The sequence below is a fragment of the Tachysurus fulvidraco genome, chromosome 11, assembly GCF_022655615.1.
Source record: "Tachysurus fulvidraco isolate hzauxx_2018 chromosome 11, HZAU_PFXX_2.0, whole genome shotgun sequence".
Lineage (NCBI taxonomy): Eukaryota > Metazoa > Chordata > Actinopteri > Siluriformes > Bagridae > Tachysurus > Tachysurus fulvidraco.
The window spans coordinates 1,024,397-1,042,371 of NC_062528.1; the positions used below are offsets into that span (position 1 = coordinate 1,024,397).

Genomic DNA, 17,975 nt, shown 5'->3' on the forward strand with positions numbered 1-17,975 from the left:
TAAATAATGACGACGCGACGAGAAACGCGCTCTCTCTGCTATCTCCTATAGCTAGTCTAGCTAGCGCAGCACTCGAGCGACCGCGCGCGGCGCGCGCGCGCGCGCGGCGAGCGGAGCGAGGACAGGCGCGGCGCGCACACGCTCTCTGCGCGGATCTCGCGCCACACACCACACACACACAGAGAGAGACACAAAACAACTCCCTCGCGCGCGCGCGCGCGCGAGACGAGCACGAGCGAGCGAGCGAGGACGCGCCGCGAGAGCGCGCGCGCGAAGCGAGCGAGCGAGCGACCGCGCGCGCGCGCGCGCGCTCCGCGCTCGGAGGAGCGACCGCGAGCGCGCCGCGCGCTGCCAGCGACAGCGAGCGCGCGAGCTAGCGAGTCGACCGCTCGCGCTCGCCCGGAGCGAGATGAGGGACCGCGAGAGCTCGCGAGCGCGAAGCGAGCGAGTGTAAATATAATGCCTATAGATATCAAGACGATCATATATATATAAACTATACTATGATAATGACGATTCTCTACTAATATAGTTAAACGACAAACAAACCACACCACACAGAGAAGACACACACAAACTCTCGCTCGAGCGCTCTCTCTCGCGAGCTTCTCTATCCATCTTCTCATGTACACACACAACCTTACAAGAGGATGATTCAATTTTTTTTATTATAGAAAACCGTGGTTTAAGACAAGGAAATGTTTGTAGAGAAGTTCTTCCTGCCTTCATATTCTTCGTCATCAATGATCCTAATCTGAATGGTTTGCCTGAAAACACACACAAACACAAAAAGAAAAAAAACAAAAAAAATACACACACATAAAAACAAAAAAACAAAAACACAACACAAAACACAACCAAGCAACACAACACAACAAACACAACATCAACCCACACCAAAACGAAAACACACACACCCACATCACACACAACACATCACACACACACCATATCACACACACACCACATCTCACACACACCACATCACACACACACACACACACACACACACACACACACACACACACACACACACACACACACACACCACATCACACACACACCACATCACACACACACACCACATCACACACACACACCACATCACACACACACACACACACACACACACACCACATTACACACACACACACACACACACAAACACCACATTACACACGGACACACCACACTACACACGGACAAACCACATTACACACACACACACACACACCACATTACACACACCACATTACACACACACACAACACATTACACACAAACACACACCACATTACACACACTCACACACCACATTACACACAAACACACACCACATTACACACACATAGTGTGTATGTGTGTGTAATGTGGTGTGTGTTTGTGTGTAATACACATACACACACACATACACACACATACACACACTTGCACACACATACACATACACATACACACAAACACACACACCCACACACACTCACGTGGTCTGATCGTTGGTGAATTCCAGCTCTCCGCAGGCGTCCTCGTAGTCGTCACCTCCTCCCTGCGCTGTTCCAGGCTCTGTGTGGTACGGCAGGATCACAGTTCCACGAGCTCCCGAGTTTCTCACCACCGTCACCTCCATGGTGCCGACACTCTCACTCACACGTGTGATCTGCTCACTAAACGTAAAGATGCCTGCATGGTCGTCGTCCAAAATGGTCACCGTGGTGACCAGAGGTTCTACTAAGCGTCCCTTGGGCCCCTGACCGGCCTCGTCACTTTCGAACATGCCTTCAGCATCGCCGACTCTCAGGTTCAGCAGACGCACAAAGAAGTGCTCGTCCTCCTCAAAGATATCGTCGTCTATAATACCGACCTGAAATCAGAACCGTTTCATTCATTCATGACTTATTTAAACTTAGTTATTTATTTTTGTTTAAATTATTTAGTTATTTCTTTTACCTTTATCTCCTTTACGGTTTCGCCCGGTTTAAACACCAGCGTCCCTTCGCCGTACACGTAATCTGAGCCAGCGTTGGCGGTTCCATCCTCCGTGCGGTAGTCCACGTAAAAGGTGTTCTCACCAGTTCCCCCGTGACACACCACGGCTAAGGAGACAGTGCCGCAGTTCTCCATGCACTGGCTGTGGTTACTCTCAAAGGAGATGCGGCTGCACGTGGCGTGATCGTCGTGCTCAAATGCGCTGACGTCTTTAGCGACCGCCTTGCGTGCGTGATCCGCCGCGTGCTTCTTCAGCACATTGCCTGCTCCGATCATCATACGTGTGGCCTGGACGCGGTAGAAGGCGCGGCTCTTCTGCTGGTGTAGCAGGGCGTAATAGTTAGCGAGCTCCATTAGCTGATCCAGATCTTTTTTGGGATACTTCTGCTTCAGGTCCTTCAGTATACGAATAACCTGAAGAGACAGAAGGAGATCAGTTCGTGTCCATTGTTCCTCCACATTGTGTGGAAATGACACACAGAACGAAATACGAACAAATTTGCATTTATGTTTCATTCTTCTGATGAGTCAGTTTCCTAGAAAATATAAAAATGTCAAGACAATATATTTATTTATTTGTTTGTTTGTTTGTTTGTTTATTTATTCGCTCTTTAGGTTAGAAAGTGTAATTGGATAAAAGAATAAAACAATCAGAGTATAACAGTTAACAGGTTCACTCCAGGTCAATCTTTTGTGTGTGTGTGTGTGTGTGTGTGTGTGTGTGTGTGTGTGTGTGTGTGTGTGTGTGTGTGTGTGTTTCCTCCTCGCCTCTTTGCGGCTCTCGTCCAGGTCTTTTGTACTCTCCATGTTAATGGTGGTGCTGTTGGACTTCAGCAGGGTTGCCATGGTGCCTGCGCTGTTATTAGGCCCGTCTTGGCAGTGTTCCAGGGTAATGACTCCAGCTGACGCACTCGATGGAAACTTCCCACGCATGATCATATCCCCTCCTTTAGGGGACATATCCCCTTCTGTCTCCACGACAACCCCTGTCCTCTTGTCAGCTCGATAGCGCTTGGACATGTACTTGTAGAAGAGGAGACGGCGATCGGCGATCCAGGCCAGAATCACACAAACTGGGAAGAATGACAGTGTGACCAGGGCCTCCCAAACCTAACACAGTAACACACACACACACACACACACACACACACACACACACACACACACTTATTATGCTCGTGAAGACTTTCCATCTGTAAAATTATTAATGCAGCTAATTATTAATTAACTCTAATTTTATGGTCTGATTGTAAGCCTGCTAAATCTATACATTCTAAATGTTTACATCTTTATATCCTTGTGTGTAATTCTAAATTTTATCAATCTATGCATTAAAAATTCTAAGACTTCGGATTCTATTCATCGTGCTCCAAGTGTAAAAGCCACAAGAAGGTCTTTTTTTTTCCGCACTTTCAACACATCCTCAGAAACACACTTCTCCTAACTCGTACATACCTGGACAACTCCGGGTGAGATGACGGCGAGTATAAGGTAAAGCCATATGTATGCGAAGATGCTCCAGAAGGCAGTAATGAAGAAGACTCTCAGATGTTTGATCTTCCTCACTTCTCCGTTAGGGATCACCCAAACACAGATACCAATGATCACAAACATGTTGAACGCAGCACTGCCCACGATCGTGCTGGGACCCAGTTCACCTGATTGAAAACCATGACCACAAACCTAGGACAAGTACAAATATATGCACACACAACCACATGGTATTTTAGGACTTGTCAGAAGAGCGCTGCGACAATAATCTGGCAACCTGCAGATATAAACGACTAACCGAGAAATTCAGCTTCCGAGGGTCTCTGAATGTGAACCATTTTCTCGACACAATTCTCCAACTGTGCGTTACTTGTGAATATCATCTGATAACTCACCTCGATGACAGACAGTAAGATCTCAGGAGCAGAGGAGCCCAGCGCCATTAGTGTTAAGTTGGATACGGTCTCATTCCAGATGCGCACCGTGGCCACTGTCGTCTCCCCACTGGGCATCGTGATCGTGACCTCTTTCTCCTGAAGAACAAAGCTGGTGTTACTACGCTTGAGGTTGAGTGGTAAGAAAAACAATGAAGGATGCAGTGAAATGAGACAAAAAGGTGAAGGATCCGGAGCCAAAAATCCTTGATGGACGCGTCTGTCGGAAGGCACACGCATTCACAAACCTGAAAAACATTAACGTGTAATACTACACAGGTCCTGATGGTACTGTAATGCTAATAGAGCTAATAGAGGTAATGCTAATAGAGGTCTTCTCGACCTGAACCGACCCGAATCACTTTTTACCCAACATGCATAATTTTTAATTTTAGGTTTTTTTCTAAGAAAGACCCGACCCGAGGCAAACACGAAAAAATTAGACCCGAGTCCGTCCAGAATGGTTTGCAATTTTTTTAACCCGACTGGACCCGAATGTTGGACACACCGATGCAGCCCTACACACACCAGTCAGACAGATAAGTAACCGCTACTGCGTGGATTCAAAATTGATTGACAACGAACTTAACGAACTTAATTAACTTACGGCCAGCAAGACGATGTCGCAAGGGGTCTTGGGAAACAGAGGAAAGGTTGGAAAAGGACTCGAGTCGATGCACACACACAAGATACAGTAGTTCGGGTCTTCTCAGGTCCGTTCGGTAAAAACCCATTCGTTTTAAATTACCCGAGACCCGACGCTGCTATTATTATACCCGATCCGTGTCCGAGGCACACGTGAAACTTTTAGACCCGAACCCGCTCAGGTCTCGGGTCGTACCTCGTGTTTTCAGATCTATGCACCACCCCAGCTTTCATATCGGCATTCACTAAATTCCAGGAGTTTCGTTACCATGACGTAAACTGGGCGTGTTTCTGGAGGTCTTGGAAAAACGCCCTCTTTCAAAAAAAAAAAAGAGCGTACCTACGATGGGTAAAGAAGAACAAAACAGTCGTACAGGTAGATTTTATATTTTATATCTATTATGCGTTATTATCTTACAGTTAAGCTGATTTTGAAAACAAACAACCAAAAAATACGGTTAGGGTTAGGGTTAGGGTTAGATTATCAAATAGGCCACGCCTACCCGATGACGCAATATCTGTTACGCTGTTCTGAAATCCCTGGAAATAAGTGCATCCCCTTTCATATCAAGTGAGAATTATTTTGACTCCAGACACCCCATTAAGTGGGCTGAACCAAATGGTTCCTGGTTCGCTCGGGTCTCGGGTCGGGTCTCGGGTTTTACGGATCTAAGTGGGCCCGTGAAGACCTCTAAATGCTAGTGCTGGCAAAGCAGGTAGTATGTTGTCTCAGAGCTCCAGGTCTAGGAATTGATCCCAAGCTCATGTAACATGAGCTCCAGTAATGATTTCTAATCCCACTATGCAATGCCACTCCGAGATGTTTTCAGAATGTATGGAATTGGATAATCTGTCTAGCACTCGTTTACCTGTGATGTAATAACTTCAATGGATGCCATGAAGCGATCCGCGATGATTGATACACCCAGGAACATGTACATCAAAGAGACGAAATAGAGGACAGCACGAGCGATCTTTTCTCCAAGTTCCGGGTCAGTAGGCTTCCACACAGGCAGGATGATACCTGGTTGACACTTGACAGCCTCACCACAGCGTTTCGAACTGGCATTAGTGGACAAGGATGCATCATACGACTCCAGCACTGTCGGAGAAACCGTCGACTCTTCCTCGTTTTGGGACTCTGGAGTGCAGGTTGGAAGAAAGAAAAGGAGGAGGCACAAGGACAGCAGGAAAACAACAGAGTGGAGAGAAGATGGTGCCATAGCTTTTATCCTTAGGCAGTGACGACGTGTTGTTAAACAAAGGTAAAGAAACAGCCCACCTGAACAGAGAGAGAGTATCACACAGAGAAGGTAACACTGGGAATTAGTAACACATAGTCACAGGTTTAAATTAATCACAGGTTTATATTAATGTCCTCGTTCTAACACATTATCACTTCTAGAGTAGCGGTACTGTACGTTCAACAAGGGACTTGTCAAGACATTCGGTATCGACACCACAAACATGACACCTCAGTAGAAAAGCTTGTGGTTGTGAATTATGACCTAAAAATGTACAAAACAAGCAGAAAAACAAAGACAACTAAATCGATAAAGGTTTAACTGACATGTGATTCACTTTATTTTCACTGTCTCTTTCCTTTCACTGTCGACTATGTGATACTTCGCAAGGTTACTTGCTTGTGCTCTTTGAGACAGAGATTCTGAGATTCTGGCTACTTTAAGGGACCATTGATAGATTACTGGTAGAGCAACACTCACTTGCTAATAGAACCTGTGGGGTCCAAGCACTAACAACAGCACAATGCTAAACCTCTGGCATGCTAAACGTCTCAGGGAACTAAGTTACGCATGTAACCCAGTGTAGTTCACTTGTGAGGGAACTTGATGCTACAGGAACACTTCTTTGCAGGAGCTATGATGAAGCGTTGAGTTCCCTTCACAGCGACCCGGGTTACAGTCAGGGAACAGAAAAGCTTTCAATCCGTCACCCAGAGATTGGGAGTGAGGGTAGGAGCTAAAGTGAGCATTCCCGGGGTTGGGGTTTTCACTTCCCTGTCAATCACAACAGCCCTAGCCAATCACGAGTATCTTTGAATTAAAGAATCCGGTCATCATAAGAAATCAGTTTAGAGGTTATTGCAAAGATGCAATACCTCTGAACATCCAAGTCACCCCCTCTGAACGGTCATGCAGCACCTCTCCTGAGAATGAAGCTTCTCTGGTTTTGTTTGAGGAAACCATCCACCACCCCAGCGTTCATCTGTCTATCCCATTCATCCGTCTATCGCTACCCATTCACTAAATTCCAGGGGTTTCGTTACCATGTTCGTTTGCCCTCTTTCAAAGAAAAGAGCATACTTACTGTACCATGGATAATGAAGGACAAAACAGTCATACAGGTAGATTTTATATTTTATATCTATTATGATGTCACAACCAGAGGAGGAAGGAGGCGGACCCGCACACAGGATAGCTTCAAATGAAAGGGGTTTGATAAATGATAAAGACAAATACAGGACAACAACGAGGACTAAAATAATACACATGACGAAACCAACCTAGACTAGATGTAACCAATGTATCCGCACCGCCATCGGCAACGCGGCTCACATTTATACACGAGACAATGATGACACAATGAGGACCGGGTGTTGTGACAGGGAGGAGCAGACGAAGGCGGGGCAGACACGTGACGAGGAACGACAACAAACACACGTGGCCGAAAGTCCGTGCTGAACCCTGACATATGATTTATTATTTTACAGTTAAGCTATTTTAATAAACCAAAAACTACAGTTAGGGTTAGGGTTAATGTTAGGGTTAGATTATCGAATAGGCCACGCCTACCCGATGATGCAATATCTGTTACGCTATAAGTGCTTCCCCTTTCATATGAAGTGAGAATTATTTTGACACCAGAAACCCCATTAGTGGGCTGAACCAAATGGTTCCTGGAGCATTTTAGTTAATTATAATCATTCCTAATAATATCAGTCATGGATATTTGTCACATCGATATATCCACATGACATTCTAGACCACAAGTTCATCCTAAACTTCTTCCTTTTGCTCTGCCCTTTTCTCATTCCACCCATCCATCAATCTAGCCTTCATGTGTACAGTAATTAAGATGGTTGAGTTTTGTAACCATGCTATCAGGTTGCCCTGCAGTTAGGAAATCATTCTTATTAGAGCAAAGCCAGAAGCCATTTTAGCTCCAGTAATCAGGCCATCAATCACCTGTCTCACTGCTAGGCACATTTTAAATTCATTCATTCCTTCCACCAAGCTGGAGAGTTACAATCCTTGCTCAGATGTGTCCGGTATACATCTACAGCCACTCCTTGGGTGAATATTGGGGTTGTTTTGTACACCGTGGCACCTGTTCTTTCTAATATGATGGATCACAGGCAGATCAGTGACCACATACTTGTTGTCAATGCTTTGTCACATCTTACCAACTAGTCATCTTACCAGCCAAACCGCTAGACTGTAAGATATACACGCTGGACCTATTTTAGCCATGTTACAGCCAGCATTGATTCGTGAGGATGTGATGGTCCAGCGGTCCAGGGGCTGGGTTCCTAATCAGAAGGTCGGTGTTCAAGGCCACAAGCTGCTGTGACATCTATGTTGGGTCCTTGAGCAAGGCCCTTAATAACCTCACCTGCTCCAGGGGTGCCGCACGAAGGCACCGAACCCCCCCCCCCTTCCCCCCAACTGCTCTCCACAGCAGCATAAATGGCTGCCCACTGCTCCGGGTGTGTGTTCATGGTGTGTGTGTGTTCATGGTGTGTGTGTGTGTGTGTGTGTGTGTTCACTGCTGTGTGTGTGCAATTTGGATGCGTTAAACGCAGAGAACAAAGTCTGAGTATGGGACACCGTCATGTCACTTTAACCCCAAATGACTGATGTTGGTCCCTCTATAATGGAGCTGACTGAGACCTTTCTCCTAGTGGTAGACCAGGATATTGCCACCTTTCAGATAACGAGTAATGTCCTTAAAGCCCCTGTCCGAGTACCCTCCTTCCATCCCATGGGCCAGTCCCTTGATAGCACTCTTTTGCCGTGGGGCTCAAGGCCTCCTCACTATCAGGCCCTAACAGTTATTTCCAAGTTTAAAAGGGACTGGAATGGACAACCCTACAGAGTGTCTACACTGGGTTTGACTTTTGACCTTTGGGCAATTAGTTTTTGGGCAATTTAATGCCTCTTTTCCACCGGAAAGAACCGGGTGCTGGTTCAGAGCTCGTGCTGGTGCTGGTTCAAAGTTGGTTCCGCTGGCGAACCTTCTAAGAACCGGTTTGCCTTTCCACCGGCTAGAGAGCATCACAGCGCCGAGTGTGACGTCACTGTATACGTGTCACGTGTTAGCGCAGCAGCGACAAACACAAACACAACAACAATGGCGGATGTTGCTTTACTGTTAATGCTCATGGCTTTGCGAACCTACATCGGCATCCAAACGCGGCGAATAAAACGTGTACGTGCAGCTCCGTGTAACCTGTATAAATGGAGGTTGTGATCAATAAAGTACATAACGTTATTTTATCATTCTATCATTTTATCATAGGTCTTCCCCGGGGCCTCCTCCCGGTTGGACATGCCCGGAACACCTCCCCAGGGAGGCGTCCAGGAGGCATCCTGAACAGATGCCCGAGCCACCTCAGCTGACTCCTCTCGATGTGGAGGAGCAGCAGCTCTACTCTGAGCTCCTCCCGAGTGACCGAACTCCTCACCCTATCTCTAAGGCAGCGCCCAGCCACCCTACGGAGGAAACTCATTTCGGCCGCCTGTATCCGGGATCTCGTCCTTTCGGTCATGACCCAAAGCTCATGACCATAGGTGAGGGTAGGAACGTAGATCGACTGGTAAATAGAGAGCTTCGCCTTGTGGCTCAGCTCTCTCTTCACCACAATAGACCGGCATATCGACACACCGATCCGCCTGTCGATCTCCCGCTCCATCCTTCCCTCACTCGTGAACAAGACCCCTGATCTTATGAAACATTATATACCCCATCCTGGGCACTTCGCTTCTATTAATCTCAGGATCATATCTTTCTTTGTAGCTCAAAGATTCTCAGGATTTGATTCTTTTCTCATTTTACAAGATTCTCATAGGTTTATACTGTAATCCATTCATTAATTATCCATTGCTGATTTGTTCACAGGGTGATAAAACAAAAATACCCCCCACTCCCGCTCCCTCCACCTGGGCTTCTGATTGATTGTAGGTATCGATAATAAACCAGAACGAACTGCTCCGCATGAGTCATAGTGAATATTATTACAATGCAAAAAGTTTTATATGCAGTCGATACGAAACAAACAGTAACAGGACGCCGTTTCTTTAACGGACTTATGGATGGAAACCGAATCAGAGACGAATAAGAACATAACGTGAGATGTCAGGAGGTTCTGTTTAAGCGGTGACTGCACAGGAGCTGCAAAAACACACCGCCTTATTAGGAGGGGAGGGATTTTATCCAAACACAGACTACGAGAACGCAACCGTGTGTGACACGCTACAAAAGCCAGACGCACACAGAATAGGTAGAGGATGGAACAGAATGGAACCTGGATAATGTGCAGTGTGTAGAGTCTGAATTCTATACGACTATTCTGTCTCCTAAGTGTCTCTTTATCCCTTTGTCACGGCTAAACCGGAGGCTTTTATTTTATTTTCACAGCAGCGCTGAATGTGGTTGTTAGTGTCTTATCTGCTGTCTGTAGAATAATGTTAAACACACACACACACACACACACACACACACACACACACACACACACTGCCAATGCATCAGCAGATCTGAGATGGTGTATAATTCACCCAGGAATCATTACGTCTCTGAAATGTTCAGCAGCCAACACACTGCCTTCTCTTCTTCTTCGACTTCACTTAGTGAGCAAAAGGTCAAGTCATTCACATCAACTCTCATTACAGTCCAAGTAAGAGAGGGGGGGGAGATACAGAGAGAGACAGAGAGAGTGGGAGGGAGAGACAGACAGATAGGGAGAGAGAGAGAGAGAGAGAGAGAGAGAGAGAGAGAGAGAGAGAGAAAGGGAGGGAGGGAGAGAGAGAGAGACAGAGAGACAGACAGAGAGAGAGTGAGACAGACAGATAGAGAGAAAGAGAGAGAGAGAGAGGCAGAGAGAGAGAGAAAGAGGGAGAGAGAGAAAGACAGACAGAGAGAGAGAGACAGGGACAGAGACAGAAATTGAGGGAGGGGAAGAGAGAGAGAGGAAGAGACAGAGAGAGAGAGAGAGACAGACAGATAGAGAGAAAGAGAGAGACAGACAGACAGAGAGAGAGTGAGACAGACAGATAGGGAGAAAGAGAGAGAGAGAGAGAGAGAGAGAGAGAGAGAGAGACAGAGAGAGACAGAGAGAGACAGAGAGAGAGTGAGACAGACAGATAGGGAGAAAGAGAGACAGACAGAGAGACAGGGACAGAGACAGAAATTGAGGGAGGGAAAGAGAGAGAGAGAGGAAGAGACAGAGAGAGAGAGAAAGACCGAGAGAGAGAGAGAGAGAGAGAGAGAGAGAGAGAGAGAGAGAGAGAGAGAGAGAGAGGACATACAAAATGTTGTTATATTTCTGGACACACCGCCGTCACCACAGGGACTCGTAACACATTCAGGTTGTTGGTCTAATTTCTTTTTTAAATCAAACATTCCAGATTAATGCGCAATGAAATAAATAATAGACACAAGAACCTGAACAATGAACATTTCTAATTATTTGTTGATATATTCATGTTTAAAACCGTAGTCATTTAATCGTACAGTTCACACTGTTATAAACTTATTTATCTGTTCTGATGAAGCAGCTCACAAACTGCACATTAAAACCAAACGTCGCAGGTTTAAAAACGTGTGGCGAGGAAGAAGAAAGCGAACAACAGGAAATCTGATTAAAACTAGTGAGCATTATACGCTAACTAGTCTAACTTCACATAACTAGTCTAACTTCACATAACTAGTCTAACTTCACATAACTAGTCTAACTTCTCATAACTAATCTAACTTCACATAACCAGTCTAACTTCTCATAACTAATCTAACTTCACATAACCAGTCTAACTGCACATAACTAGTCTAACTTCACATAACCAGTCTAACTTCTCATAACTAATCTAACTTCACATAACTAATCTAACTTCACATAACCAGTCTAACTTCACATAACCAGTCTAACTTCTCATAACTAATCTAACTTCACATAACCAGTCTAACTGCACATAACTAGTCTAACTTCACATAACCAGTCTAACTTCTCATAACTAATCTAACTTCACATAACCAGTCTAACTTCACATAACTAATCTAACTTCACATAACCAGTCTAACTTCACATAACCAGTCTAACTTCTCATAACTAATCTAACTTCACATAACCAGTCTAACTTCACATAACCAGTCTAACTTCACATAACTAGTCTAACTTCACATAACCAGTCTAACTTCACATAACCAGTCTAACTTCACATAACTAGTCTAACTTCACATAACCAGTCTAACTTCACATAACTAATCTAACTTCACATAACCAGTCTAACTGCACATAACTAGTCTAACTTCACATAACCAGTCTAACTTCTCATAACTAATATAACTTCACATAACCAGTCTAACTTCTCATAACCAGTCTAACTTCACATAACCAGTCTAACTTCTCATAACCAGTCTAACTGCACATAACTAATCTAACTTCACATAACCAGTCTAACTTCTCATAACTAATATAACTTCACATAACCAGTCTAACTGCGCATAACTAGTCTAACTTCACATAACCAGTCTAACTTCACATAACCAGTCTAACTTCACATAACTAATCTATCTTCACATAACCAGTCTAACTTCTCATAACTAATCTATCTTCACATAACCAGTCTAACTTCACATAACCAGTCTAACTTCACATAACCAGTCTAACTTCACATAACTAGTCTATCTTCACATAACTAATCTAACTTCACATAACCAGTCTAACTGCACATAACTAGTCTAACTTCACATAACCAGTCTAACTTCACATAACCAGTCTAACTGCACATAACTAGTCTAACTTCACATAACTAGTCTAACATTGTATAGCTTTACAGCAAGAGGAACCAAACAGGAGCAACACAACATCTAGAGTAACTTCAGCATTCACTTTGTTGAGATTTTCACAAACCTTTACACAAACCTGATCAACCAGCCTCTTAAACAATGCCTTGTAGACTGCTGTTTTTATTAGTAAAGGTATTTTATAAAAGTCTCAGGTGCTCCTGAGATGTTCCAGTTGATAAATGGGACCAGCCTGTGATCAGTATTCTGTGGACCACAGTATGAGAGCCAGCAACATCTCAGTCAGCCATTGAGTAAATGCTGTTTGGAATAATTGAATAGCGAGCGCTCTGCTCCAGGCTCCAGTCTTCAGGCTCAGCTGGTTGTCACAGCAGCATGTCCCTGTGATGTCTCATTAACACTTGTGTTAGCACGTTAGCTCCAGGGCTCTGAAAAGGGCAGGTTCAGTAATGAGAGATCTCGGTTTCCTGTAAAAGACGCCGTGCCCAATTTAATCTCTTCTCACTTCCGGCTAACGTGGTGACGGAAAGTGACTTTGAATCGTTACGGTGCGAGTACCAAATCAATTTTCAAACCAAATCATTTCTCTATTGATTACAGATCAATGTAGTTCTCCCCCTCCCAACCACCCCCGCCCCCGGTTTCCTAACCAGCCCTGATGTCCTCTTCAAGCACTTTAAGCTCTCTGTGTTAGATAAGAGAAGGTGCGAAAGAGGAAATCAGCACAGGACTAAAATAAAAAGTGAGAGCGAATCTAAAATTATTGGACGCACGATGAACACGAAGTGCTCGGTCTGTGTGTATGTGAAAAGGAGTTTGGCTTCATCCCAGCAGGTTGCAGATGGCACACAGCGAGGCCAAGTCGTCCAATAGCAGGTACGATAGATCCTTCAGATTTAGATCCAAGACACAGAAACTAACACCTGTCCTCTGTATCATCACACGCTTTGTTCTTCTCTATGCCGAGGGTTTCCACGGTGCATCCTGATGACCGCAAAGGATGTTTCATCGCAGTAATATTCTCAGCATCTTTTAATAAACAACTGTGTCCTCATCTCCCTCCTCTTTTCACTTCATTCCAACTCTGCTACTCATCCCAACCCCCTCTTCACTCATCTCAACACCTCCTCGTTCATTCCGATCTCTCCTACTTATTGACTGCAACCTTGGACCTCCTAAAGCCCATCACACTTCATCCATTCCATCCACCATGGCCCCATGACACGGTGGCTTAGCGGTTAGCACGTTCACCTCACACCACCAGGGTTGGGGGTTCGATTCCCGCCTCCGCCTTGTGTGTGTGGAGTTTGCATGTTCTGTACCATGCATGTCTTTGGACCGAGGGAGGAAACCGGAGTACCCGGAGGAAACCCCCGAGGCACGGGGAAAACATGCAAACTCCACACACACGAGGCGGAGGTGGGAATCGAACCCCCAACCCTGGAGGTATGAGACGAATGTGCTAACCACTAAGCCACCGTGCCCCCCTGAGATTACCAACGATTAATAATTAAATCATCGTTTGCATGTAGTCTTTAGGTTGCTGCTGCTTTGCCTACTACATGTATAGTCCTTATACCACGTGTTCCACACACTGAGGAAGATTCTATTCTCTGTATGTTCTCTTCAGTCCCTTTTTGTCCAATACATGCAAAGGAACTGCATGTTTTTTACCAACCTAAAATGCAATTTATATTTTAATAATGGACTGTAGACTTCATGCCAGTTGCAAAATGAAAGGCCAGTGTGGGTAATAAAATGTCAGACAGGTCCAAAGTCTTCCGCACGGTTCCAAGAGCTGCAGCAGAGAGCGATGGTTGTGGCACTACGTTGGCACGCATCGTCCTGCAGCCAAGAAAAATGAGCCAGAATATGTTAAGTTTTATGACTCTATTGTGATAAACGGTTTCAGTTATTTCTTCGGTCTGTTGGTTATTACCTTGTATTAATAGAAGAACACAAACAGACTAGAAATGATTTCACGGAGGTGAGAAATGCAAATGTCTCTCAGGTGTGAAAATGTTCCCAAGCAACACATCACAAGGCATGAGACATTAATCACCATGGCAACTGATGCCTTTACAGGACAGATGGTTTCAGCAAACACATCATAGCATCCTGTAAAGTCTGTTTAATAATCTGCACGGTATTAGCTGTTCTCCGGGTCGCTCTCTGGATGTGTGAACTACAGTGGCAGAAATTGGTCTGGACTTTTTCCTGTTTTGGACACTAGGGGGCACATTTTTACTGTTTGCTTCTGTGCCACGTGTCTTTGTTTTTGTTTTTTGTGTCACGTGTCACTCTGCACACATTTTCCTTGTGTTTCCATTATTGCCACCCCTATTTATACCCGTTGTCTTACATCTGCCACACTTACATTTGTCTTTTGGTTTGTTGTTTCTGTGTTTGTTGTTTCTGTGTTCTGTGTTTCCAGTCTCCTGGTGTTTATTGCCCTTTGTTATTAATGGTGCTTGCAAAGCAACATTCTTACTATCCTGCATACTCTTCCGGACAAAACTTCGGCGTGTAACTTGTCCCACAGCTTTTGTCCTAGACCCATGAATGAGGTGTCAAATTGACGGGCTCATTGAGGAGAGGTGTGCTATGACTTTTATAAGCGATCCGAGTACCAGTACTTCCGGTACCGGGTCTCAAAGTGGCCTTATTTCCCATAGACTCCCATTATAAATTTTGGAGGTTTATAACTCGGCAAGCTTTCGAACTATCTACACCAAACTGGGCCAGCTCCTTTAGGGTGATACTCTGAACAAAGGTTTAAACTGGTGTACCGACTGGCCTTTCAGTTGTCCCGCAGCCCCGCCCCCAATATATGCAAAATCACAAAACTTTTTACAACATGGACATGTGACATATCACAACACTCAGATCAATGAGGGGAACTTCCTCACGTGTATTCGGATGACGTCACATGCTCGTCTGCACTAGCCTCCGAGATTTGCCATGTGCAAGCACCATTCACATTTTCTTCAGGAAATGTACATTGTAGTTGTTATTGTCGTTTCTTGTCCCTTAATAAACCCCCTTTTATGTTAAGAGACATCCGCCTTCCCTGACATACAGTCAATACTCCGGGTCCATTGTGGTTGGGATGAACATGAACATAATATGCTGTTTTATTAACTGTGATTAATTAGTAAGCAGCAATTAATATGTAATACTCGCTGACAATCTGGTTCCATTCTGTTCCACTCATTTTGTACGAGTGAATGTTAAATTTGGTATAAATTCATTTCATTAATAAAACACTACACGCGGTTCAAATCGTTACGGACGTCCTATTATAGGTTAATGTTAATGTAGGTTAATAAGTTTTATGTTAATGTCTTTCTTTCTTTGCTTGATCACAAACACTTTCGAGTCCTTTATCCTTACTTGCCCCCTGCCACGTTCACTCAGATTAGGAGTGTATAGTATAAACCATTACAGTCTCACTTACAGGACTTACACAGCCAGAAAAATCCCAGAGTTAAATGCTAGATGTGTTAAATTCTGGATAATTAAAGACACTCCCTAATTTTCACACATTAGCAGTGAGGATATTATGGCACAAGTTCATTCTGAAGAATTTTCCTCCGTCGAGTTCAAAATGAACAGCAGATTCGTTTTTACTATTTTTAATAAAAACGATGCTTTTATTTGGAGCCTCGAATAAGAAATAAGTCACAGTCAGACAACTGAAATGTTTCTGATGGATTTAGGTTTCTAAATGTATTCAAAATATCCGTTCGAACGGCTCTGGTGCACACATTCGCTTCCGGTAGGCATTACTGAGTGTTTGCACGACTTCTTTTTGCTCTAATCTCCCACAGTATAAACTACACTGGCATTTGCCAGACTGTTCTGACGGCAGGATGACACCAGGAGCTGAGGTCCAGGTCCATCTCACAGAGCAGAAGGAGGTCAGGATGGTACAACCAAACAAGTCCATTTTCTGCTCTCTGGGGGGGAAAAAAGAGTCTTCAGGAAACATTCATTTAAATGGTTTCTTTAGATCTTATTGTTTATGCTTCAGTTCAAGTTCAGAACAGTTCAAGCTGTAGATCATTCGCTTTCAGTAAAAAACATTATTCCAGCTCTGACTTTGATACTAAATACATACCAAAGACAGAAACCTAAAAAAAGACACGCTAGATATAAGGGCCTTTTTACACCCGGTCACTTCCTGTGTTGTCTTTGATCCGATAGCTATCCGATCTGTTAAAACTGTCCCATTTACATCAGACCACATAAACGCGTCTCGGCGAATCGGATATCGATCCTATCTTTCTGCTCCCGCCCAAAATGCAGATATATTTGACCTCATTTCTGGGGTAATTGTAATGGAACACACTTTAGTGTATGCTGTTGTTACAAAAAACAGCATTTACTGTTTGCTGCGTTTTCGCTGGCGGCAGCAAAGCGTTTTACGCCTGGGTGAAAGATCAGAACAGCGCTGGTGGGAAAACATGTTTGTTTCTGGCGCGATGCGCGACTCGTGAGTCACCTGCGAGTGACGTAATTCTGTTTGGGAGGAGTTTAGCGCTGACGTATGTGGCTCGAACAACCACATTCACACCTGTCCAGTTTCATCTGAAACGCGTCCCAGACCACCTCCTGAAGGGGTTTGTACCATCGGGTTTATATCCGTCTCCAAAACGTTTCGGAGGGCATTTAGACCTGGTCTTTTTACCGTCGGGTAGATATCGGATCACAGAAAACGCAGGAAGTGACCGGGTGTAAAAAGCCCATAAAAAGCCCCTAAGAGACAACAGCTAGAAGAGGCAGACTGTATTGTTTTACAGTCGCAGAAACACATTAAACGATGCTTTGTGGAAAAAAAACGCATTACCAGTAAACATTTATATCTCTAAACCTTTATTCTCTACGCTAAGGTTTTGTCAATATATGTTTACATATTCCCTGGTTAACATCCTGCATCAGCAAACATCTTAAATCGATCAAACATTCCTTGGTGATTAGATGGAAATCAGACCATCTAATCTGTGGTCAAATGTGTGCCTCACAAAGCATCCTGCAGCCCTTTGTATCACTCCAGGTATCATGGAGCTATCGCCATGGCAACCGGCAGCAAGATAACGCCCGCTGGAGCGCAACTTGAGAGACGTGAGGGGATAAGAATCGGCTTCGGTTGCGAACGCAGCAAAACCGTGTGCTCCTCGTTCTTGCGTCTGTGTAACGTGCAGCATGCGAGAGATTCGTCAGCTAGTTCCCGATTTAGCGACTTTCCGCGAAGGAGCTGCCGCGTTTTTAAACGTTCAGCCTCGGTAAACGCCCAAACAATGTGCTGAATATCAGTCGCATTCCCCAATAGCATGGTTGCTGAGAGTACCTACTGAGAGGAAATGGAATTTATAA

At 44.6% G+C, this 17,975-nt stretch overlaps 1 protein-coding gene across 2 annotated transcripts in view; it reads right to left on the reverse strand.

The window, feature by feature from the left end:
• slc8a2b (solute carrier family 8 member 2b) overlaps positions 1-6,904 on the reverse strand; it is a 13,379-nt gene extending 6,475 nt beyond the window's left edge. The window contains exons 1-7 of one of the 2 annotated variants that reach the window (XM_047820529.1): positions 5,426-6,904; positions 3,873-4,010; positions 3,442-3,669; positions 2,755-3,096; positions 1,948-2,400; positions 1,485-1,861; positions 706-767 (exon numbers count right to left, since the gene is read on the reverse strand). In XM_047820529.1, coding sequence (XP_047676485.1) covers positions 706-767; positions 1,485-1,861; positions 1,948-2,400; positions 2,755-3,096; positions 3,442-3,669; positions 3,873-4,010; positions 5,426-5,779 — 1,954 coding nt within the window. In that variant the 5' untranslated portion in view covers positions 5,780-6,904. Of the gene's footprint in view, positions 1-702; positions 768-1,484; positions 1,862-1,947; positions 2,401-2,754; positions 3,097-3,441; positions 3,670-3,872; positions 4,011-5,425 lie in introns of both variants that reach the window. The other variant, XM_047820530.1, reaches the window with a different exon arrangement.
• Between the last annotated feature and the right edge of the window lie 11,071 nt (positions 6,905-17,975).